This window comes from Syngnathus floridae, chromosome 2 (genome assembly GCF_059516105.1).
Source record: "Syngnathus floridae isolate MCC-2025c chromosome 2, RoL_Sflo_1.0, whole genome shotgun sequence".
Taxonomy (NCBI): Eukaryota; Metazoa; Chordata; class Actinopteri; order Syngnathiformes; family Syngnathidae; genus Syngnathus; species Syngnathus floridae.
Window position 1 is genome coordinate 11,583,184 of NC_142414.1, and position 22,961 is coordinate 11,606,144.

Here is a 22,961-nt window from a genome sequence, read left to right on the forward strand (position 1 = left end):
AAATTGATCATAGTTGTGACTGTAAGTGTGAATGGTTATTTGTCAATGTGTGCCCTGCGATTGGCTGACAACCAATTCAGGTTGTCCTCCACCTCCCGGCCAAAGACTGCTGGGATAGGCCCTAGCATGCCGGTGACTCTCGTGAAGATGAAGCGATTCAGTACATGGATGGATATGACAGTCACTAGTCCTTCCCAATCTTTTTTGAGCCAAGGGAGACATTTTAAAATGAAACAAATCTCATTGGCCACCAAGGAATAAAGATAAAACAAAACAAAAACAATGACAAGTGAAAAAAATAATTGTATCTACTGAAATAATAATGATCTGGTCTCAATTTAATTAGGTAGTGTTATTTGTGGGTCTGTTGTAGGCAAATTTATTGTAAGGGCAACAAATAAATAGACAAGTTAGTTGTACTTTCTGCCAACTTTTGGAAGAGTATGTTTTTTTTTGCTTCTCACTGTATGTTGTTGGCAAATATGCAAAGATAAGTTATTTGCAGTAAGTAAATTATTTTCAGACAGATAAGGTCAAACTGGATAAATTCATGTTCTTATGGACATGGATGCCAGTTTGAGAATGACTGATTTAGAAGATGTCAATAGGACACCGAGGACCAGAGTTGGAAGGATAACTCCAATACCAAGTAATGAAAGGTTTGAACAGCTAAACCGTCAACATGTTGGCTCCTGAGTCGTGGCAGAGCAAAGCGGAGGACAAATATTCCCTCCTTTCACTTATTTCTTGCAAAATAGCTTGACTGACATAATCTTAAATAGAACCTGATCCAGGCTTTAACAAGTGTGCCAAGCCAAATCCCACTCAGGTGGCAAGAAGCCTGACACCGGGTTAACTTTACATTTTTATTGCATGGATTTTAACGAATTTGTTTTTCGAGGTCAAATTATGGTTTTTTTCTGTCCAGTTAGCAAATTGACATAAACCCCGTAAGAGTCAGATTCACTAATATGGACTGCTTTTCAAACAAATCCTAGCCATGAGCTGTATATAGATGGGCCTCCCAGCTACAGTACCTTTAATTTTCGCTACAGTTAATGAGCAGAATTACATTAAACAGTCTTGGGGGAATATTGATTAATGTGGTGATGGAGCAAGCTGTCTGCACAGCGTTAACTACTTGATATTTTGGGGGATTTATCAAAGGTCACTACATATTGTTAATGTATTTTCCCTTTTAAAGGTCATTTACTGCAAATAAACTTAAATCCCCCCCAAAACTCACAGTCAGAAGATAGCGTAAAACGTGTTAATTAATGAATAATTAATAATGCACTTGTCGTGATCCTGTTGTCTAACATACAAATACACAGCAGGTATTTGCACTAATTATTTAGAATGTCACTCTTGTCTGTCATATCAAATGTAGTAAAACTCAGTAGGTGCCAATTAATAGCGACGGAACTAAGATTTTTGACGTCACAGACAGCTTATTATTATCCATTTCTGTGTGAGCGCTGTTAACTCATTTAAACACAATAAGACAGAAATATCTTATTATTTTGTTCAATTCAGCTTGATGAAAGGACCATCCGGCCAGGATGACCCATTTTTCTCTCTCGATTTTTTTCTCTCGATCTGTCAATCTGTCTGCCCGCCTGCCCTCCCGTCCGTCCATCTGTCTATCTGTCCATCCATCCATCCATCCATCCATCCATCCATCCATCCATCCATCCATCCATCCATCCATCCATCCATCCATCCATCCATCCATCCATCCGTCCGTCCATCCGTCCATCCATCCATCCATCCATCCATCCATCCATCCATCCATCCATCCATCCATCCATCCATCCATCCATCCATCCATCCACTGGCACTTCAAAACGCAATCAGAAGACATCCACCTTTCTGTGCTTGTTGGGGTCAAAGCAGCCAAATCTTTAAAGTTCTGGCAGACTCAACCTCCATCACTGCCAAGTTATTTGAGCTGAGAAAACCTACATTTGTAACTGTTGTGATTGTTATTTTTTTTCCCATCATTTTCTGTCAAACGCAACGGTCGCAAAGTTATCCTTTCGAAACACGGCAACTATTCTGTGTTGCATAAGACATGATACGAGCACCTCTTTGTGAGTTACCATGGAGATGCAATTCTGCCTCATCTTCTTGCAATGGGTTTTACATTCAGACACATCCAATCTAATCTTCCTGAACTAAAAGCTTCACTTTCAAAATCCCTTTGGATGTTTAACTGTCATAAATCAGCCACATGGGGGGGAACAGTCTCTCAATACAGGAGTACAATTTTCAGTTTGAGACATTTTATTTCACTTGATATCTTTTCACTTACCTACCGTATCAGTTTTGCTCTAAAATACTCATCATATTGTATGATCAATGAATTCTTTGTGCAGAATACAACAAATCAATGGGTTATCAAACAGGTTCTTCTAATGGGTTCTAAATTGATCTTTCTTTATCACATAAGGCATTACAGATTGTTCAACTTGCTCTGACCACATGTGAGACACAGTAGGCTCCTCGCATTTCTCCAATTCCATGCTCCTTGCTCCTCTGTTTACATGCAAGCTCCTTCCACCAGAAATTACATGAAGTGGATGAGGGAGGTGTGTGTGTGGGGGGGTGGGGGTGGGGGTGGGGGTGGGGGGGCGGTCAAATCTTTTTAGAAAAGACATGATTGTTTCTCAATGTCATTTCAAGGAGATGGCAGCCAAAGATGATGTGACGTCATTAACCCTTCTCACAAATCACCCATCCCCATGGCACAATTATTACTATTGCCACATACAGTATGGCCACCTAATGCTTTATATTTCAGGTTGGATCACCTTGAAGTCAAATATAATGAGCACTGTACTCTTCAAGATGATCTTGAGTGGCCCCAAGAGCATCTCCATCCACCGCCCATAGTTATTGCTTGCGGCGTATGTATATCTGAAGTGAAATCACAGAAAAGAGTTTATTTATGTAATCTCACGACATAAAAACGCAGACAACATCAAGATGTTTAGTTGATTTGGATTAGAGCAAATTACAGTTCTATTTTTCTGTAATCCTAATTTAGGACCAATTGATCACCTAAGAAGGTCCTTGATCTAGACTCTAAATAAGGACCTGTTGTCCAACAATCAAGTTCAGATGGGTTAGGCGGCAGAGCCAAAGTGTTGTCTTGACTTCCAGAACTTGCTAAAGGTGAGACCTGCCCAGAACAGGGATTGCATTGAGATAATGCTGCCATGGAGCAGGAAGTTAATAAAGAATCTCTGACTGCTTCTGACTGAAGCACTGAAACTTGACAGTAAGGCTCCACTGATGACTTGAGAGTGCCCCAGAGAGCCACTGGAGACTTGAGTCTTGAGTCAAGAAATATGAACATGAACACAAAACCAAGTTAAGAAAACTCTTAAAATATTAAACAGACACTCACATACTGATGAAGAAATTCACAGAAATAATTAATAATGTAACAATGAGTCTGCTGTGAAGATGTAAGTTTAATGAAGTAAGCTGACTGGCTGCTGAACCAACCAAACCATGTGGGTGAGGTGTCCGTGAACTCATCGTTCATGTCATTAAATTGATCTGTCTCCTATGGAAACATCAAAAGGAAGGAACTTTGAAGCCAGACAAACAACAACAATACCCATGAGGAAGACTCTGTGAGTGGAACGCAAATCCAGGCAAATGAGGAAGGGGAGGTGGAAGTCTTTGTTCCTGTAGAAGTCCGATATCTGAGTAGGAGGTGAGTGTGATTAAATCGGGAAGGTGACGCCTCTGGTTAGAAAGTCGGGTGGACATGTGGGGAGAGCGGTAGTGCTTCCTCTTCACACTGGCATGTAACTAAAGGTGATTAAATCCAGCTGACATGTCAGCAGATGGCACGATGGCCACGCTATCTTCTTAATAACAAAACTTTCCTTGTCATAAAAAAAAGTCTCAGACAGAATTGCAATGAATCATGAACAAACCAGATATTATTTTTTGAATGGTGACCATTTGATTTACTCAAATTTCAGTTTACCGCACTGCCTCAAGGTTTAATCGTTATCTGTAGCCACTGAAAGATTCTTTCATTCCTAGGACACGCAATTTTACCATTTGTTATATTTTTCCTTTTTATGACTGAGCTACTTTTTTTGTTTTATGAATGGCATGAGTCATTGACATGCAAAAAAATGAACGGATGTCCAGTAATTGTACTCATGTAGGATTACTTCAAAATAAGCGCCAATCAGGTCACAAAAAATATTAATTCAAATTGACAAAATTACATTTTTTTTAATGATCATATCAGTCTCAAGATTTACTCTTGTTGTGCAAGCAAAAATGATAAAATTATGAAGAAAGTATATTCTAAGAAAGTCTTTTATCTGGCCTTTTTCTTCTTTCAGAACCGTATAACCTTGATGCATGGTATTCTCTGTATGGCTTCACTTTCATCAACTTTATTGTCTCCGACAAGAAAAAAAAAGGGTTGTCAAGTGAGCTTTAAGAGCATTTCATTCTTTTGTTGTTGAAGTGATTGCTTTGTGACATATTAGAATCATCTAATTAAATTAACTATCCTGTCAGACCAAAAATAAAACTAGACTAATATCCTGTGTGAGTTGATGGCACGTTTACATGTGGGAGACAGGATACAATGTTCAAAAATGTCATTATTTATACTGCCAAAGCAGAGTAACATGGCTCAATTTTCCATGTGGACTGTGGGAGCAAAGACAAGGACTGTCGAGTTGAATAAACTGTTTCCTTTCAGGGAGTCTGCCCATGGGCGATAAATGCCTGGTCTGGGCCCCACCAGAAATATGTGTCACGTTATGAGAGGAATATCAAGATTTCCCCATAAGGGTCGCAGGCGTGCTGGAGACTATGCAGGGCACACATAGACGAACAACCATCCACCATCGCACATTACCCATCAGCCTACCATGTATACCTTTGGAATGTGGGAGGAAACCAGAGCACCCAGAGAAAACCCATGCAGGCACAGGGAGAACAAGCAAACTCCACATAGGGAGGGCCGGAGGTGAAATTTAACCCGCAATCTCTGAACTGTGCCGCCATTTAGGACTTAATATAACCAGCTTTGGGGATATCATTGATAAGTCACAAACAATATACAGTAACAAACACTTTGTCTTCAATAAAAATAAAGAAAGTAGTCGCCAAGCCCAATTAGTGTCAAATATGATTCTAACAACACAAGTCTACAAGGGCAAATTGCTCAAACATAACTATTAACCAATTATAAACAGGTGGTGATCTTTATTATACTTATCCTTGAGGACTTTGGAGCAACGTGTTTTGGCAGATGGCGTTCCTCAGGGACATGTTGAGTGAGGCGGTCGGATCATGTCCATCTGCCTTTGTGTGAATCTTCTCAAAGCTGATAGGTTAATACCATAGATTCAGTTAGCAACAAAAAACGATAAATTTGGGCCGTGAACAAAAGCATCAGATAAAATTTTGTGAAAAATGAATGTCAGCAATGTTTTGCAGCGGCCTCAAACTGCTCAGAATGTCTGGTCAAGAAGGCTGTGTTGATTAATGCATGAATTTGTCATAATGCTTGGATTGTTCAAATGTAATATGGAAATGAGCTAATTTACCTATTATAATTTTGGCCCTCATTTGTCTATTAGCTAAATTTAGGTTGATGTACAACTTTCGCTCAAATAGGGTTAAATAACCGCAGTTCTGATATATTCATTTAAGGGATGTAGTGAAATGAAAATTCTTGGCCGAAACTGAAATTTAAAAATGAGGAAACCAAGGCTAATAAGAAAACCCCTCCCACAAATAATCCATGGCGGTAATATTTTTTACACTTAAGTGCCAACCTTCTGCTTTCACTGGCACCGCAGAGCCAACCCTTGGCGGTCAGCTTGCTTTCTCATCCCTCTCTGCGGCAAAGGCCGCCATGGCATGGGAATTTTCGGGCTCATTAGCTCACCGCCTTCCGCTCAGTTCAGTTAGCCGTCGGCGCATGACGACCAAGGCCCACTGTGGATGGCCACGGCGGTATGACGCATCCCTAACCCTAGCGGGAAGTTTTCCTCCCATCATTTTCTTCTCAGTCTCATTTTACCCCGAGCTCTAAGACTGTGTCCTGCGACATCCCAGTTGTTTTGAGGCACAGTAAACAATCTGAATATTGAAAAGATTCTAAATTTATCTGAAGGTCACAAAGGGACAAAATAATCCCAATGGGGCAAAGATGCCATTTTATCAGAACTGGATAGATCTTGTAGGACTCAGTAGCACTTCACTTTGTGCAGTTAAAAAGGATACGTCAGGGATTTAGAGTTGGAGGCATTTGCCAGGATGTTTTTCATTTTTATGCCTTGTTACATGGTGCTATAACTAAAGTGGTGTCATGTTTAGTCTTGTACATTTAAATTATTGCTACTTGTGGTGAGGGCTGAATGTGGCACCCTGAGTTATAACGTTTCTGCTGTTAAAGACACATTGGTCTCTTGTAGTGTCTTGTTTCTGTTTGCAGCTTGTGCAAGCCAGTTAATGAAATGGTTCTGCCGGGCAAATGTAATTGGGTGGTGAGAGTTTGACACATGATCTAAGGGTGGACTTGGAGCCAGTTACAAAAACAAGTCATGCAATGTCATACTGACAAAATGTATTTCAATTCTGCTTTTTTGTTGTTGCGCCTGGGTCATTTCAGCACACTGTGACGAATCGTTGCTATCATCATACGTACGTTTGTTTCATTCATGTTTGTTTCGGTTGATGCAACTCTCCCAGAGCTTTGAAGTTGTAATATTTTATTTCTCGCCACTGTTTGTTTGAAACATTCGGATGGATCTTGGCTTCAGAGACAACCTTGCCATGTTTAAAGGCATCCTTCATTTAGTGTTGGGCAGCTTCCTGATTCTGCTGCAGAGATGGGAATGAGAGGACACGTGTGGTGATTTTGTCAATGCATCTAGCTTCACATTTCTGCACCTACACTGGCCTACATTTTGTCCCCCAAACTGGCACGCTTTAGGACTATAACCAGTTTTCTGGAAAAGCAAAACCAATGAAAGCAGTGAATTTCAAAGTTTTCCTAAGGAAATTTATCATTCAGCTGCATCCTAGACAAAAGAAAAATTGTCCTGGCTTTAGATATAGTTGTGCTCATAAGTCTACATTCCTTGACAGAGTTCATCACATATTATTTTTGGGGGAATATACTACCGAAATAAACTAATGAATGAATTGAATGAATGAATATTCACAGCAATAAATTCAATGATCGTAATCTGATAAAACATTTTGATATAATTTTCTTTCATATACAGTTCTGTACATTTTTTTTTTTTTACAATGCATCACATTCATCACATTCTGCTGTGTTTGTACATTTAAAAACTGAGGACAACAACTTTCCAAATGTCTGTGCACTGTATTTGAATTTACAGATAAATGTCTATTTACAGTCCAGTACTTCTACATTTCTGGGGGGCGGGGGGTAATCACAATACAATACCTATAAAGTTGAGTAATTGCATTGCAAACCGTAGCATATTTTAGTTTTACGTCTGAAATTGGATCAACAACAAACAACTGTTTTTGCCAGAAAAGATTTAGAAGGTATTCTGTAATAAAGCAGAGAATATTTTTTTATAACACTGTACCCTGTTTGTGCAACAACAGAAAACCTTTTGATGCTGGACCACATGACGACAGGCTCATGCGTTTTTCACCCTTGACATTTCAGTACAACATTGACCTTAAAAAAAGGCTTGGTTAAATTGATACACAGATACATTCTTTGACAAACGTCAGAAGTTAAAAAAAAAAAAAAAAGAAAGAAAACACCCAACAACAACAAAATAATGACACTGCAATCATGCTGACAAAATTTCCCCCTTCATAATTATGATTGATGATTGGTTAAGGAAATATTGATGCAAGAATATTTTGTTCTGTATAGTAAAATCCAGTTCTGTGATTTTGTTGTTTTTAATAACCATACAATCCAAGTCCTGATATGTATGTTGTTGAAACAAGAATTATAGTTTTCTTTAACCTCAAGCACCTCTGGACATCCCTGCATTGTTTTGTTCCAGTGTAAAATGATTGTTTGAATAGCCAACAAAATAGCTGAACTATTGTGCGGTGGTTGTCTAAAACAATACAAGAGAAAAGATAAGACAAAATCTCATTTTACGGTTGACCTCATTACACTTAAAACAAAAATAGTGTTGTTTGAGAACTTCAGAACAAATCTACAAATACAAATAAAGATACATGGGGTGCAGATTGACAGGAATGAAGAAAATAAATTCCTCTGCATATTGAATAAATACATGCCAAACTATATTGAAAACTTTTAGTTAGTTGAATGGATACGTGATCTTAATTCTGTCACGACTCGTCCCTAGTTGTGTAGGTTGTCATGGTTTCTGTCCGTCTGTGTACTCGCCCCTCCCTTCCTGTGTCAACTCACAATCCATGTAGTAATCACGGTCACCTGCCTCTTGTTACCTGTCTCGTATTTAAGTCCTGTCTGTGTGTCACTCCTGTCGGGTCATTGATGTCGGATCATTGATGTCTTCGCGTCTGATGTCCTTTGTCTCTTGCCTTGTCTGTCGTTTTGTTCAGTTATACTCGTCCGTAGTCGAGCTTCTTGTAGTCTGTCTTTTGAGTTCCTCCAATTAACCCTGGTCCAATCTGCATTTGGTTGCCTGCACCATCCGCTCCGTGACAAATTCATTGTGGTTGATGTACTGTTCTAGGGGCACAGATGGGATTTTGGAACTGGGTGCTAGGACAGGGACCCTACACACTCAAAATGCCCGATTTTCTATTTTGATGTGTGGGGTCGCCAAGGGTGAAAAAAATCTTTTAGGATTTGAAATATTCTTGCGTGTATCAGGCTTAAGGTAAGCCAAGCTGTTCCAGGTCATGAAGTCGAACAATGTTGGTTTTATTTCCACTTGTCTTTGCATATAATTCGATGTTAGAACTGTGCAGGGATGTTTTTTTTTTTTGTTTTTTTTTTTTACAGCAGCTACTTTGTGATTTTATCATGTCTTTGCCACTGCGACAAATGTTCCTCTGTCCTATTAATCAAATTTCAATTAATTTTGGGAGATTTTAGACGATTGGGAAATTTACAACGCAGCAGATATTATCTGATTAAGGTTGTGCAGGAAAGAAATGAACCAAAGAAAACAGTCTACTAGTTTTTAGACATGATTTCCCTCTTGATTTTGACTTTCAAGATGGTGGACGAATACTGATCACGTAATTAAAAACAATCTGCAGTAAGCATACGTCGAGGAAAGAAAATGTCAGTAAGCTTTGGTTAAATGATAAAAAAAATGCATCTTGAATATCTCCAATCATTTGTGAATATTTCGTTCATAGTCTTCAGTAATGCTCAATTCTTTCAAACAAACTTGGTTGGTTGAAACAAGCATGTGACCTTAAATCACATGCTGTTGTGTGACCTCATGAGAATTCAGAAGGAAAGTGAGGCAGTATATTAGGCTTTGAATGCTAAGGTTATACGCTTTTTTTTTTTTTTAAATTAAATGTAAAGAAAATAGATCATTTAAAAGATTCTGAAAATTGACAATTTTGTACTATTAAGCATGCATTCATTTCCATATAAAATTGTGATCATTCTACTGAGAATCTTTTGCAATGCACATTAGAGCAACTGTGCACGCCATAAACTTTTTTAATCTGACATTCTGGTAAGAACCACCAACGTAGCATATCGAACATCTTTTTATATTTGCAAGTGTGAAGCCATTCAAACGCAGATAGAGCTCTGCTATTGCAGATTCGTTCCTCTGATTGGTCTCATTTGTTTCAACCACATTTCTTTCCACTCTGTTAATCTAATTTGCTTTAGAAGACCAGAAATACAAGGCATGTATATCAAGAAAATCAAATAGAGGGCAACCATTTTAGATTAGAAAACGATCGTCACTTTTTTTGTTATGTCAAAGAAAAATAAAATAGATTAAAATGTGCTTTAAAGGTGCACTGGGTTGACACAATGAAAAACATACAATATTTGAAAAGCCGTTGTAGCCATCTGATAAAAGCAATCACGTTCAGACTCTCTTACTGAAGAGTTAGTGCAGAGAGAAGGCAATAAATAAATTCTTCAATTACAAGTGGAGAAAGAAAAATGTCAAGTGGCTTGAAAGTTCAAGTGCAAGTCCATCACAATGGTGCGATCAACCTTGAAAACAAGATGGAATTTCGTGCTGGCATGGCAAACATTCTTACAAGCGTTCTTCTTTATGAGCTCCTATGTTAAGAGTTTTAATTTGCATGTTTCTTGTGATAATCACACACAGCAGCTGTTCCGCTCATATCTTTTGGCCATGGGAGCTCAATTACCCCAAGTCACCTGTATGCATGCATAGAGAGGTAATCTCTTTGTATATTGAAGAATACTTCTAATAGAGTGCCTTGCAAAAGAAGTCAGCCCTTGGCTTTTTTTTACCCATTTACAAGATTAAATGTAAATGTTTTGTTAATCTGAATTTTATTTGATGGATCTGCAAAGGACCAAAACTGACAAAATCAAAACTAAATAAAAGTAAAAATAAAGATAAATTAAAATATATATATAATTGTGTTTTATTAAATAAGCACAATTTGATATGTAATTATATTTATAATTTTTTTACGTATTATATTTATTTTGTGATTTAATTTTAAATAATTTTATTTTTGTATTGTTACTTTTATTTTGGAGTATACATATCTTTAGTTTTTTTTTATTTCGTTATATGAAATACAATGATGTTTTTTTTACCCCCAGTTTATTTTCAATTTTATTTATTTTTTATTTAGGCAGTTTTGGTCCAGCAAAAAGAAAGTAATTGCCTTTCTTTCTTTCTTTCTTTCTTTCTTTCTTTCTTTCTTTCTTTCTTTCTTTCTTTATTTAGCCAGCCATATAATGAGCTCATTAGGTATACCATAATGATAATAGCATTTTCAATTCAATCAATACAGCATAGCGAGTAGTTATTGGATATTTATGTCATGGTACCACATGGTGAACAATGAAATGGGCATGGCGGGGAGGGTATGGGCCCATTGGGCCACTAATAATCCCCCCCTCTCAAAAATCTCGAGAGATCTACAGCTAACAATCTTTGTTTGAACACAGCCAAGTTAGATGAAGAAACCAAATCCTCAGATAAAAAGTTCCAAGGGTTAACTACCCTATTTGAGAAAAAGTATTTTCGACAGTCTAGCCTCGATTGCTTTTTGGCGAGCTTGCGTGTATTTGACCTGGTCGCGGCATAGGGTGCCCACTCGAAAAGCGAATTGAAAGGTATGTCAACTAACCCATGAATAATTTTATAGACCATGTGTAAATCAAAACGTAATCTTCTAAGTTCTAACAACTCAAGTTTTGCAACCTCCAAACGAACTGCGTACGGTACTTCCGACAACCCAGGTAGTCGCCTTGTAAACAATTTCTGCACGCTTTCAAGTTTCTTTATGTCTCCGAGCAAGTATGAATTCCAAACTTGCGTTGAACTTTCAAGTATGGGCCTGATGCAGGACTTGTAAATCGAAACGAAAGTGTCTATATTTCTTGACTTGAACGATCGATAGAGGAAACAAATCATTTGCTTAGCGTTCCTGCTGATGTTCGAAACATGCGCTGAAGATTTCAAATTTTCTGTGATCGTAAATCCTAGATCCTTGAATTGGTTTACCGAGGGTATTAAATTTCCATTGATGAAATATTCTTTTTTCGGGTTGCTACGACCTAGATGCAAAACTGCGCACTTAGCGTATGATAAATTCAGTTGAAATTTTCTTGACCATTCGAAAATACTTGTCAGGTCATTTTCTGCAAACGCAGTGTCGTTCAAATCTTCAAATACAAAAGAGAGCTTCGCATCATCTGCAAACATTTTTACATCACAATAATTGACACTACTAGGTAGATAGTTGATAAATAAGGAAAAAAGCAGAGGACCTAACTTCCCACCCTGTGGTATCCCTGATCCAATAGATAAATTACCAGATTTTTCTCCGTCTACGAACACGAATTGAAAACGGTCACTAAGGTAACTTTTGAGCCAGTCGAGCGCGCGGCCAGTAATTCCTGCAGCATTCAGTACTTCGATCAACTTTGGGTGAGAAACGGTGTCAAAAGCTTTAGATATATCCAAATAGAAAATATCTACATTTCTTTGCGCATCCAAGGCTTTCGTCCACTGGTCTAAACACATCAACATTTGGGTTGTACATGAACGGCCTTTTCTAAATCTGTATTGCTGGTCCGATATTATATGATTGCGGTCAAAAAAATGATTTATATTTAACTTAACCGTTTCTTCAAGAATCTTACTCAAACCCGGTAACAAAGCGACGGGTCGGTAATTTTCACATTCTGATCGGGAACCTTTTTTAAATATGGGGGTTATCTTTGATTGTTTTATACAATTTGGGACAATGCCATCTCGCAGCGATGCCTCTATGATTTTTGTTACGGGCAGAATAAGACTTTGCTTCAATTCTTTTAAGAGAAATTGTGGAATTTCATCGACACCAAAACTCTTTTTGCCCGCCAAACTTTGAATCGCCTCCAGAACTGAATCTTCATCAACATCAAATTGATCTAAGACATCAGTGTCAAACAGAGTTGGTAAGTTCAGAGCTACGCCATTATCAACAGTAAAAACGGTTGAATAATACTGATTAAAGGCATCGGCTTTTTCTTTCGCATCGGTTAAGATCTGCCCATTTCGGAGTTTGAGACATGGAATTTCAGCCTTGACTTTGAATTTGCCCTGCACAACATTCCAGAAAGTCTTTGAATTAATATTTTCAAGCATTTTTGTCTCGTAGGTCAAATAATCTAGCCTTTTTCTATCGCGAGCTTCTTTCGAAAGTATTCGCACGTATTTGAGACATACAAAACATCTCTACCAAAATTAAAATGCTCAATAGCATGCAAAGGGTTGATCATTTTAATGGATCAGTTAGTTGATTGGAAAATTATTTTATTTATCTGTTTATTAATCAAGTAATCAGGTAAAAAGAAGTGTTTTTTTTTCTTTCTACCTCCATGTAACAATATGAAATGAGTATATAGGCAAGTGGGATAAATACTTTTTCAAGCTACCGTATGTGTTGGCCAAAGTCAGCTGGGATAGGCTCCAATTTAAGTGTGACCCCGATAAGGATAAGTAGCACAGAAACTGGATCGATAATAAATTTGTTCTTATTCTCAAACAGTGATAATAGAAGCCCCAAATTACTTGTAGGGGCAAATGACAATTGATTTTTTTTTTTTTAATACTGTTATTTCCATCTGTAGGTTCCTTCTTAAAAATATTGTTCTGTTTGGATAACCATTATGCAGCAACAAAGTTATCACAAGATCTGGGAGCATGGCTAGTTAGCCAATATCATACATCACTTTTTAATAGTTTGCAGAATTCTGTCTGCATTTTTCTTTATTTGTTTTGATTCTTACTGAGGCATTTTATGAAAATTAATACTGGTGATGCAATGGCACCTTCTCATTTGTTATTTATGTTTGATTGTCTGATTTAAAAATATCCTGCCATTTTTTCACATCTTTGACAAGTACAACAATAATAAATAAAATTTAAAAAAAGAACATCAAAGCGATGAAAAGAAATTGTTTGGAAAAACCAAAACCAACGAAACACATAGAAAAAACACACACAAAAATGTATTTTAAAATCTTCCCACAGTTGCAGAGTTGCTATTTTTGGAAAGCTACCTGATTTCTTTGACACTAAAATATGTTGGCATACTTCATTCTTAAGATCTTCCTACTTGTCAGGTGCACTACTAAGAGCCAGCTCTCACTTTTATAAACATATTAAAACAAACAATAAGATAACGTAAAAAAAAAAAAAAATGGACAAAAAAATGCAAATAACAGTGGATGGATTGCTACTGGAAGAAATATTACCATTTTTTTTTCATTCATATTTGTGATTTTTCCAATGAATGCAAACCACAAATTCTGTCAGAATGTTACTATTGAACTACTTTTTTTCACAGTGCATTACATCTTTTGAACAATTCGACATTTGCAGCTTATTTAAAGAGATGATCTTTTAAGAAAATGTTTTGACTAACAAATGTGGTAGTGTCTCCATTTTTTTTTTTGTCCTGAGGTCTTCCTGCTGAGTTCATGGAGAACAGAATGGACCTTGTCTCACAGTGTTTTCCTGCCGACAGCTGACTGACATACAGTTAACTCCAAAGAGTGCTTGGTTGCTCCCGTCAAATGATTTGGGCTGGCCAACCAAGGCAATCACAAAGGAAAATCCTCCTTTTTACATAAATACAATACCACATTGTCTTCAACTTTGAGGCATGCATCAATAAATATATAAAGCAAACACAGCACCGGATACATTATTCTTAATAAATAGATTAAAGGTAGTTTCATAGAGAGCTCTTCCCTCTAAATCTCTTCATCATTTCACAAGTCCTCTTAAATTTGATCTGTAATCTGACCAGATCATTGCATGTTTACATTACCTGAAATAACTTTGATCTGTTTGCATGTTGGTTGTTGCATGACTGGAGCTGTGTTTTGGCAGTATCACATATTTGAGAAGTTCTTTAAACTTTGGCCTTTAAAGTCCTGACCTGTTCTGCTCATCACGTAGGTGTCCTATCTGCGTGCTTGCAGCAAATGTCTCTCATCCAGTGTCTTTTCGTCCCACTTGCTTACTTTCCTTAGCAGTCACTTGCTGTGTGCAAGTTCAACCTAGAGGAAGTCACTTTGCTGCTCATTGGAGAGTTGACTGACAGCCACCTCGCTATGTTGCGACCCCTGGAGCATAGTGGCAGTCCGCTGAGGGTTGTGGTCGATACAGTTTTCCCTTGGAGTCAAAGTCTCAGGACAAGGACAGTGTCTGCAGGTGCCGTGGTTCTCCAGTAGCCCATTGGAAAACTGTGTAGAGTTACACTCTTCTTTGTGATGAGCTTGCCTGCACGTTCCCTTCTGGGTGGAGTCGTTCTGACACGAACACCTGCAAAGTGACCTTCTGCACTGGGCTACATCCCGACAGAGAGACTTGCGGAAGTTGGGCTTAAAAACCAGATAGACAATCGGGTTGTAAAGTGTAGAGGACTTGGCAAAGATGGCGGCCAATGCGAAAGCCATAGGTGGTACATTTGAGGGGTTACCAAACGCTGCCCACATGGACACAATGGCATATGGACTCCATGCTGTCAGGAAACCAATGCAAACTGCCACGGAGAGCTAAAAACAAAGCAAAAAATAAGCCAGTAGATAGCGACATGGACTACTCAAAAAAAAAAAAAAAAAAAGGGTATTTTTGGGAATTGCAGGTAAGCTGCCATTGTGTAGCCCTCGCACGTTATAATTGAGAAATAAAAAGTTCTCTGGTGCTCATTTGAGAACCATGCCAAACCTTTGATGGTTACAATGCCTTTTACTATCCTAAACTTTCATCCAAGAGCTGAATATCCCAAACTTTTTATGAGTAGTGTGTGTGCCATTAAAAAGGTGCATCGAGTGTTGGAAACATACCTTAATAATAAGCGCATGTGCATTGGTGATCTTGTTCTGCGGGGACATGTGCTGCTGCACTGCCTGGCGGGACCCACGGACGGTCAACAGGATGAACAAGTAGGACAGAAAGATGACAGTGCAGGGGAGAATGTAGCAGAAGAAGAAGAGGCAGACGATGTAGCTCATGGCCAAAGAGTTACGGCTGGGCGCATGCCAGTCGATGCAGCACGCCGTACCGTACGGCTCGGGCCCGTACTCTCCCCATCCCAACAAGGGCCCCACAGCAAACACGGCCGCGTAGCACCAGACACCGCCGACCAGCAAGCAGGCGTGGCAGTGGAAAAACTTGTTGCCTGAGGAGAAGCGCACCAGTGAGTCGGATTGAAAAAGTCTCACGGTCAGCCAAGCACCCTGTCTTGTCAGCTGTGTTCTCACAGGCATGCTGCATGGGGAACAATATGTGCTTATGGCGACATGTATGACAGGATGTGGGAAGGACATCATAACAAACTCGTCATTTAAAGTTCAGCAGAGCACAAAGAATTACTTATTCAAATATATCAAGCGTTACAGTGGGAGGAATGATTGACAGAGGAAGATAAACAAAGCGAAAGCTCATTCAACCCATACTAGCTCAAGTTATGTAATGTTTTTATGAGACCATAGAAGGAATAAATACAATGAGTTAAAATTGTAAACGACAGCTTTTGTTTATTACAGCAATTATTCGTGGGAACATGCAAGTGTCAAAGGGGGGAGGGGGCAGCACAGGAAAGGCATTTCACAAGACAAAAAAAATCTAATGACATTAGGGTCATTAAAAATTTGAGGACCCTGTAAAGTAAATTCTGATTTTAGTTTTATAAATACATTTTACAATTTTGAAAATTGTGAAAACATGCAGACTGAAAACTATGTAAAATGGAATTGTGAAGAAATAGCGTCAAACTGGTTTTGAACATTGCTATTTTCTTGACTTTGGGGGGAGTGGTGCGGCGTGGTTAAAACAGTGCGGCGTGGTTAAAACAGTGCCCAGTGACACAATTTGGCATTTACCATGAGTCGCCCCTCTTCCAGTTTATATGAATCAGGCGCTTTCATTCACATAAATAGCTATCCGGTGCAATTGTGAACTATTATTATTATTATTACTTATGTATGCACTTTCCTTGGACACAATACACAGAATTTAATATCCTGAGGTGATATTTAGTCTTCTATATGTTAGAACACAAATAATTATTGCTATATAGTAACTGGCAAGTAGCAGGTTTGGTGTTTGTGTTTATTAGATCCATAGGGCAAAGCTTCATTTACTCATGAATACTGCACAGTGCTGATTGTGACTTCAGGCACATGACTAATCACATGGACCACTTGTGGAGTAAGAAATATTTTTAATTCCAGGAATACAAAGTCACCCATCTGTAAGTAAAGACAGATTTTGTCACAGCTGCAGGGTGTTTGTTTTCTAGTCTAATAGAAAATGAATTCATAACATTGTAAATTGTGAGCAACAAACTCTTGTTATTAAAACAGCTCTGCATGTCGTCCTGATTGATGGTGAATAAACAATTTAATACATCCGCAATTTACTTCCGCTCATATTAGTGTGGTTACAGTCATGGTTGTGAAATGATCCATGAGAAATATCTGAGCAGCCCTCACCCATAACCAATGATAATTGATTCTGGCGATTGCATCATCACTGAAGAGGAGAACAGTGCGAACCTTATCTGCAACACCACCAAGCTTCTTCAGTTGCATGTCAGCCCCTCTTATGGTCCAATCTGATGGTGGGGGCGTCTGGTTAAACCCTGTGGCGTACGATGCTCTGTGTTGTGGAGTGTGTTTCAGGCTGTGTGCGCGTGCTTGATCTTATGCTTATTGTTTTTTTGATGTGAAGCATTTCTCTGATTAAATCATCTCAGCAAAATGAAATCATCTCAGCAAACCTGTTCTTGTTTTAAACAGAGGGCTGATTTTAACCACAAAAAGCTAAACTTCAAGTATTCATGAATTTTAAGAAAGAATGTATCAATATTGTTCCTCACTGAAGTCCTTGAGGACTTCAAAATTCTCAGGTGTGCGTTTTGGTCGGACGGAACTGTCAGGAAAGCATAGCGCACTCTGTCAAACACTATAAATTAAACACAAACGTGTCGTTCTGCAACAATAGAGCCCAGAAACAGCCTTGATCTTCACACCTTAATTTTTGTTGTTGTGCTTTTATATGTTTCATTGTTTTGTTTTGTCTGATTGCATTTGTTTTGTGTTCCATTTTGGTATATTGTCTGCACATATTTTTTTTCCCAAGTATTCTAGTTGAGTGCACTTCATGCGGTATACATAAAATATACTGTATGCAGTATACATAAAGTATTCTTATATACTTTATGCTACAATAGACAGGGATTTGTCTCAGATTGAGTTCCCTTTAAATGGAAAGTAGCCCGACCGATACTTTAGCAGTCAGATGCACTTAACATCACAAGCAAAATTCCGTATTGATTCTTTTGTCAGTAAGCTGCAAACTCCTTTTTAGTCCCTGCTATTTCCATCTCCCCGTTTTCATCAGAGCCCCTTAAATGAAACACGTGGCGGGATGAGGCTACTAAGCAGGGAGCCCTCTGACTCATCATTCTCAAATCTTTTGTTTTATGGACTTCGATCCAGAGCTCACAAGTCAGTCACGGGTGTGTGTAGATTAGATCTAATGGAAAGCACGTGTGTTTGAAAGTGAACTATTCTGTTCATCATTAGATGACTATTAATAATTACAAAACACAGGTAAGGCAGCTTTTCTGGTCTTGATGTAAGAGGTCATATAAGCGGCAAGAGACAAGACGTTATCTTTCTGTCAATCCTCATTACATCTTATCAGCGTTATAAATGCAATAGTAGCTCACTGCAAGGTCATATTGGATGATACAACCTGTCATTGTAATGTGACATAAAATAAACAAATGAAATTAAAACATGTTCTTCATTTTGGGGAGGGGGAGTAATAGTAATTGTAATGGTAATAGTAATTGTGAAGCACTGGTCATGTCAAGACAGACTAAAATTAAAATAATTAAGAATTTTATACTTTGATTTTTGTTCCGGTATAATATTTGAGAAAATATTCCTTTCGTGACCTCGATAAATAAATCCCCATCTTCAAAATAAATTGGAAAAAAAACCATCAAACCCTTGTAGTATACTCATTTTCATTGCAGCATAAAATATTTTTTTACAACGGAGTCCACTTAATCACATTTTTTCTAATGCTATTAAATCGCATCCTGTTTTACTTGAAAAGTCAAGTGCATGTATATTTATTTATGTATTTTTTTCTGTTTGTTGGTTTATATTTTGTTTGTTTGTTGTACGGACTTATATGTGGCACTTTAGAGTGTGATTTGTTTTGTTTTTTCTTTTTTGTTTTGGATGTTCGAAATAAAGATATCAATCAATCAATCAATCAATCAATCAATCAATCAATCAATCAATATGATTCCAATCGCTATGTAACAATTCCAAAAGTGAACAATGAACCTTGTGTCACCAAACTGCACAGGGTATCAAGATTTTTGCCCTCCAGTTACAATAAACATGATCGCTCACATTGTTGTGTTATTAAAGTATAAACAGTTCCTTTGCTTCTTAATTCTCATCAATTTTACTAAGCACTCCACAGAAATAGCCAACACTATTTTCCCCACAAAAACAACAAAACACACTAATTTGACAGACCACTAATTCATCACATTCACTATGCCTGAGTGTTCACCTCCAAAAAAAGCCCTGTTTTTCCCCTGTTACGGATTACCCAGAATAGTCAGACTGCTTCGAGAATCATTGATCCTTGACTGGAACCTTTCCATGAAGTGTACTTATGTGGGTTCTCCCACGATTTACTTGAGTTCCTACCAAAGTCCATAAACTGTCTGAAATGTCTGAATGTTGAAAATGAACGGTTGCCTGCCTTTATGTCTAAATCCTGTGACTGGTCATTGGTCCAGTCACTCCATGTTGTACTACACCAGGTGTGAGTCTGGGATAAGAAATTTCGGGGTGATGAGCTCTCGGCCACGCAAGATGAATTTAACTATTTGGTACATTTTAATGTAATTTCAATGAAAGAAAGGCATAACACTGTTTAGAAAAGCCTGTGGCTAAACCATTAATTCTAAGGTCTTCTAATGTTGAGTCACAGCAAAAGAGGACTAAATTGGATTTATAAAACAAACAAACATATTGTAATTCTCCTATTTCTGAGGGAGTGACTCCATTTAAGATACATACATGCACCATGAATTGTAATGCTAAGTATAGTGAGGACGAAGATACAAACAAAGGAACTTGGGCTCATGTAATGAACATGTATTGAATACTATTATATAAAATGATCTATTTACTCCTACAACTCTGTGTGCTTTAATCATAGTCATAATGTTAATTGGCATTCAGTCAATTAGTTTGTTAGTAACGTTTTGGTTTACCTAGGGTCACTCTAATAATTAGAGTGAAAATACAGTGAACATCCGTTTGAATTAGAGTCTAATTCAAACGGATGTTCACTGTATTTTGGGGCTGTATTTTAGTTGTTAAGATAATGGATGTCACAATACCGATAAGTATGAAAACAACCATTGGCCTGACCCTGTTTTGAAACTCAGTGTTATGTGGGAGAATTGTAGACCTGGTTGTGAAGAGCATAAAATAATAATGTTGGAATAAAACAGAAGCTTTGCTGAGCGGATTTAATAAGCAACTTGCTTTTTGTATATGCTTTGTGGTGGGTTGGGCTTAAGAGGAAATTTGCTTGTGCTCATTTGTATTGTGTGTGTATTGTAGTGTCTGGATTTGCATGTTCCGCTTTATAGATGTGTTTCTGGAGATTAAAAAAAAGTTTCAAAAAGAGCCATCCTACAATGTGGCCTCAATTTGAATGACACCTGGAGTTGAAAGTGACCTCAAATCTATTTGAAGGCAAATCTGCAAAATTTTCAAAACGCATTGCATAACCTATATAGGAAAGCCTGAATCTATTGATTATTAGTTCTTCACATTCTGTTGTGGGTCATTACTCACCCAAGCTCCCATAACATAACTTATTGTCATTGATCAAGATGCTGTTCCGGACCAAAATTATTTGTCTCGAATAGACTATTTTCATTGTTGTTTCCTTAATAATATATACTGATACATTTACAGTGAACTTCATCATCAGGCACAATTCTATTTCAGATTATCACTTTTATGATGTTATTTTTAAAATACAGTGCTCTACTCACAGAAAGTTTGAGATAATGGTCTTGGAATTTGGTTTGGTGCATCATTATTATTATTATTTTTATTTTTTTACCACCGATACCTATAACCAATAACTTTTTTGTGAGCTACACATTGTAGATTTTTGTACATTTTGTCACTGGTCTGGCACCTGAGGGGTCCAAGCATATTTCAGGAGGGATAGTACCAGCATGCACGCACACTAATCTTTGCCAGTGATCCCCCAGTGTCTACAGAAATAGAAGCTAAACTGACAAACATGCAGAGCATTTGACTGCAAAGAAAAAATAGGACACAATATGTAAAAGCCCAGCCAGACTTGCAAGGCAACACTAATACATCAAGTCTCAGCACTCTCACAAAAAGATCTGTGTTTGTTCCACCGAAAGCAGAGGAGAAATGAAATGGCCCCATTAAAATAACTAATATTGAATGGTCTCATTTTACTGCCTCTTTCACTCATGCCTCTGTAACATGCCATACAAAAATAAAAGTTTTATTGTAAAACACATGACATCATGCGATCTTGCTCCAAGAAAGCTTACTAATGTAGATAGGTCGAATGTGGAATGGTCTCAACGCTTTTATTTTTAAATGCTCTTAAATGTACTTGTAATTATGCAGCATATGAATAAAATATTACTGTAATAATTTTGAATTTATTAGGTGTTTTCTTTTTCAGTGTAGACAGTCACCTTACCATAGTTTGGGCAGCAAACCTTGAGCCAGCAGACGGATGAAAGCACTGTTAAGGTAGTCAAACTGCACAGACCAAACAAAACACCACAGAAGGCGTAAATGGTGCAGGTGGTCTTATTATACAGCCACCTGGATGAGCAGAGATAGAAAGATAAAAGTGTAAGCGGGGAAGCAAAAAACATTGCAACATTTTCATAATGAGTGCTAGGTTTTGTAAAAGGCATTTTGTCAGCATTTTGTGGATAATGCTAAATAACTAGGTACAGAGCTGCAGTCATGACTTTGAAAGAGGTTGTACAAATTTAAATAAGATAACCATTTTTAGCCAAACCAATGTTTCTTTTCCATGCATTCGTACAAATTATTTTTGAAGTGATTTCACAATGCAATAGTTTTATTGTGTTGGGAAATCAACTTACTTATGAGTGTAGGCTGATGGTATAGCAATGGGAAAAAGAGAGATGGTCATCATCAGGTCACTGATGGCCAAGTTGACTACAAAGTACTCTGCTGGCTTCAAGGAGGAGTTTTTTCTATAGGCCACAAACAGCAGGGTTCCATTCCCCAGCATGGAAAGAACACCTGCCAGTCAGAGTTATACAATACGTGATGTTAATTCTACAGTTTACCAGTTGATGTCCTTTTTTCATTGTGGTCTTGACACTGAAGAAAAAAAAAAAACCTTACCAAAAATTGTATACAATGTCCCCATGACGATGTCATTGTCTTTAGATATTCTGGACACAAACAGATACGTTTCGGAGGCATTTCCCATCTGAAAGAAAAATAGACACAATGATGGATGGAGCAATTTAGTCATTGTCTTTTGATATTATGGACACAAACGAATACATTTTGGAAGCATCTCCCATCTGAAGGAAAAATAGAAGAACAAACAATGATGGATGAAATAATAAGAAATAATGTTTAACCTCCTGGCAATTTACAAAAACAAACAACTGCCTTAAGAAATGTACTCAGACGCCTCTGTTGTTCAGAGCATTAACTTCTAGACAGATCTTCTTGAAACGATGAGTAAAATACCTTCAAAACTCTCAGAAAGTAAATGAATAAACTTCTGTTTGCTGTGACTCTACTGATTCCGTTTATGGATTGAAATGTGCAATAACCTTGCTTACCATTGTGTCACCTATTGTCACAGGAGTGTGTACTGTAGACACCAAAGTTAGTGAAAGAGTTGAAAAAGTACTTTTATTATCAACTGTCCACATCCACTGAAAATTGAATGGGAAGATATTACCTACAAAGCAATGCCTGAGATAGAAAATGGGTTTTTGGGCCAAGTCATCGAATGCTTTAATATTAACAGGTAGCGAGACAGGGTAACTACATTTCATTGTCGCTTTTATCCATAATTCACTTCCTTGTCATTAATACAAAATCCTAAACAGGCACAGGGAAAGAAAAACGTGCCAAGGCAGAACTCGTCTATGAGCAGAAGGCTGGGTGGGAT

General features: G+C 37.8%; 1 protein-coding gene across 1 annotated transcript in view; it reads right to left on the reverse strand.

Annotated features, from left to right (window-relative positions):
* Nucleotides 1-7,245: 7,245 nt before the first annotated feature.
* The window catches only part of opn7b (opsin 7, group member b), a 42,334-nt gene continuing 26,618 nt past the window's right edge, over nt 7,246-22,961 (reverse strand). Inside the window, exons 2-6 of the mRNA XM_088369471.1 lie at nt 22,175-22,262; nt 21,907-22,069; nt 21,489-21,616; nt 15,527-15,861; nt 7,246-15,235 (exon numbers count right to left, since the gene is read on the reverse strand). Coding sequence (XP_088225597.1) covers nt 14,738-15,235; nt 15,527-15,861; nt 21,489-21,616; nt 21,907-22,069; nt 22,175-22,262 — 1,212 coding nt within the window. The 3' untranslated portion in view covers nt 7,246-14,737. The remainder of the gene's footprint in view (nt 15,236-15,526; nt 15,862-21,488; nt 21,617-21,906; nt 22,070-22,174; nt 22,263-22,961) is intronic.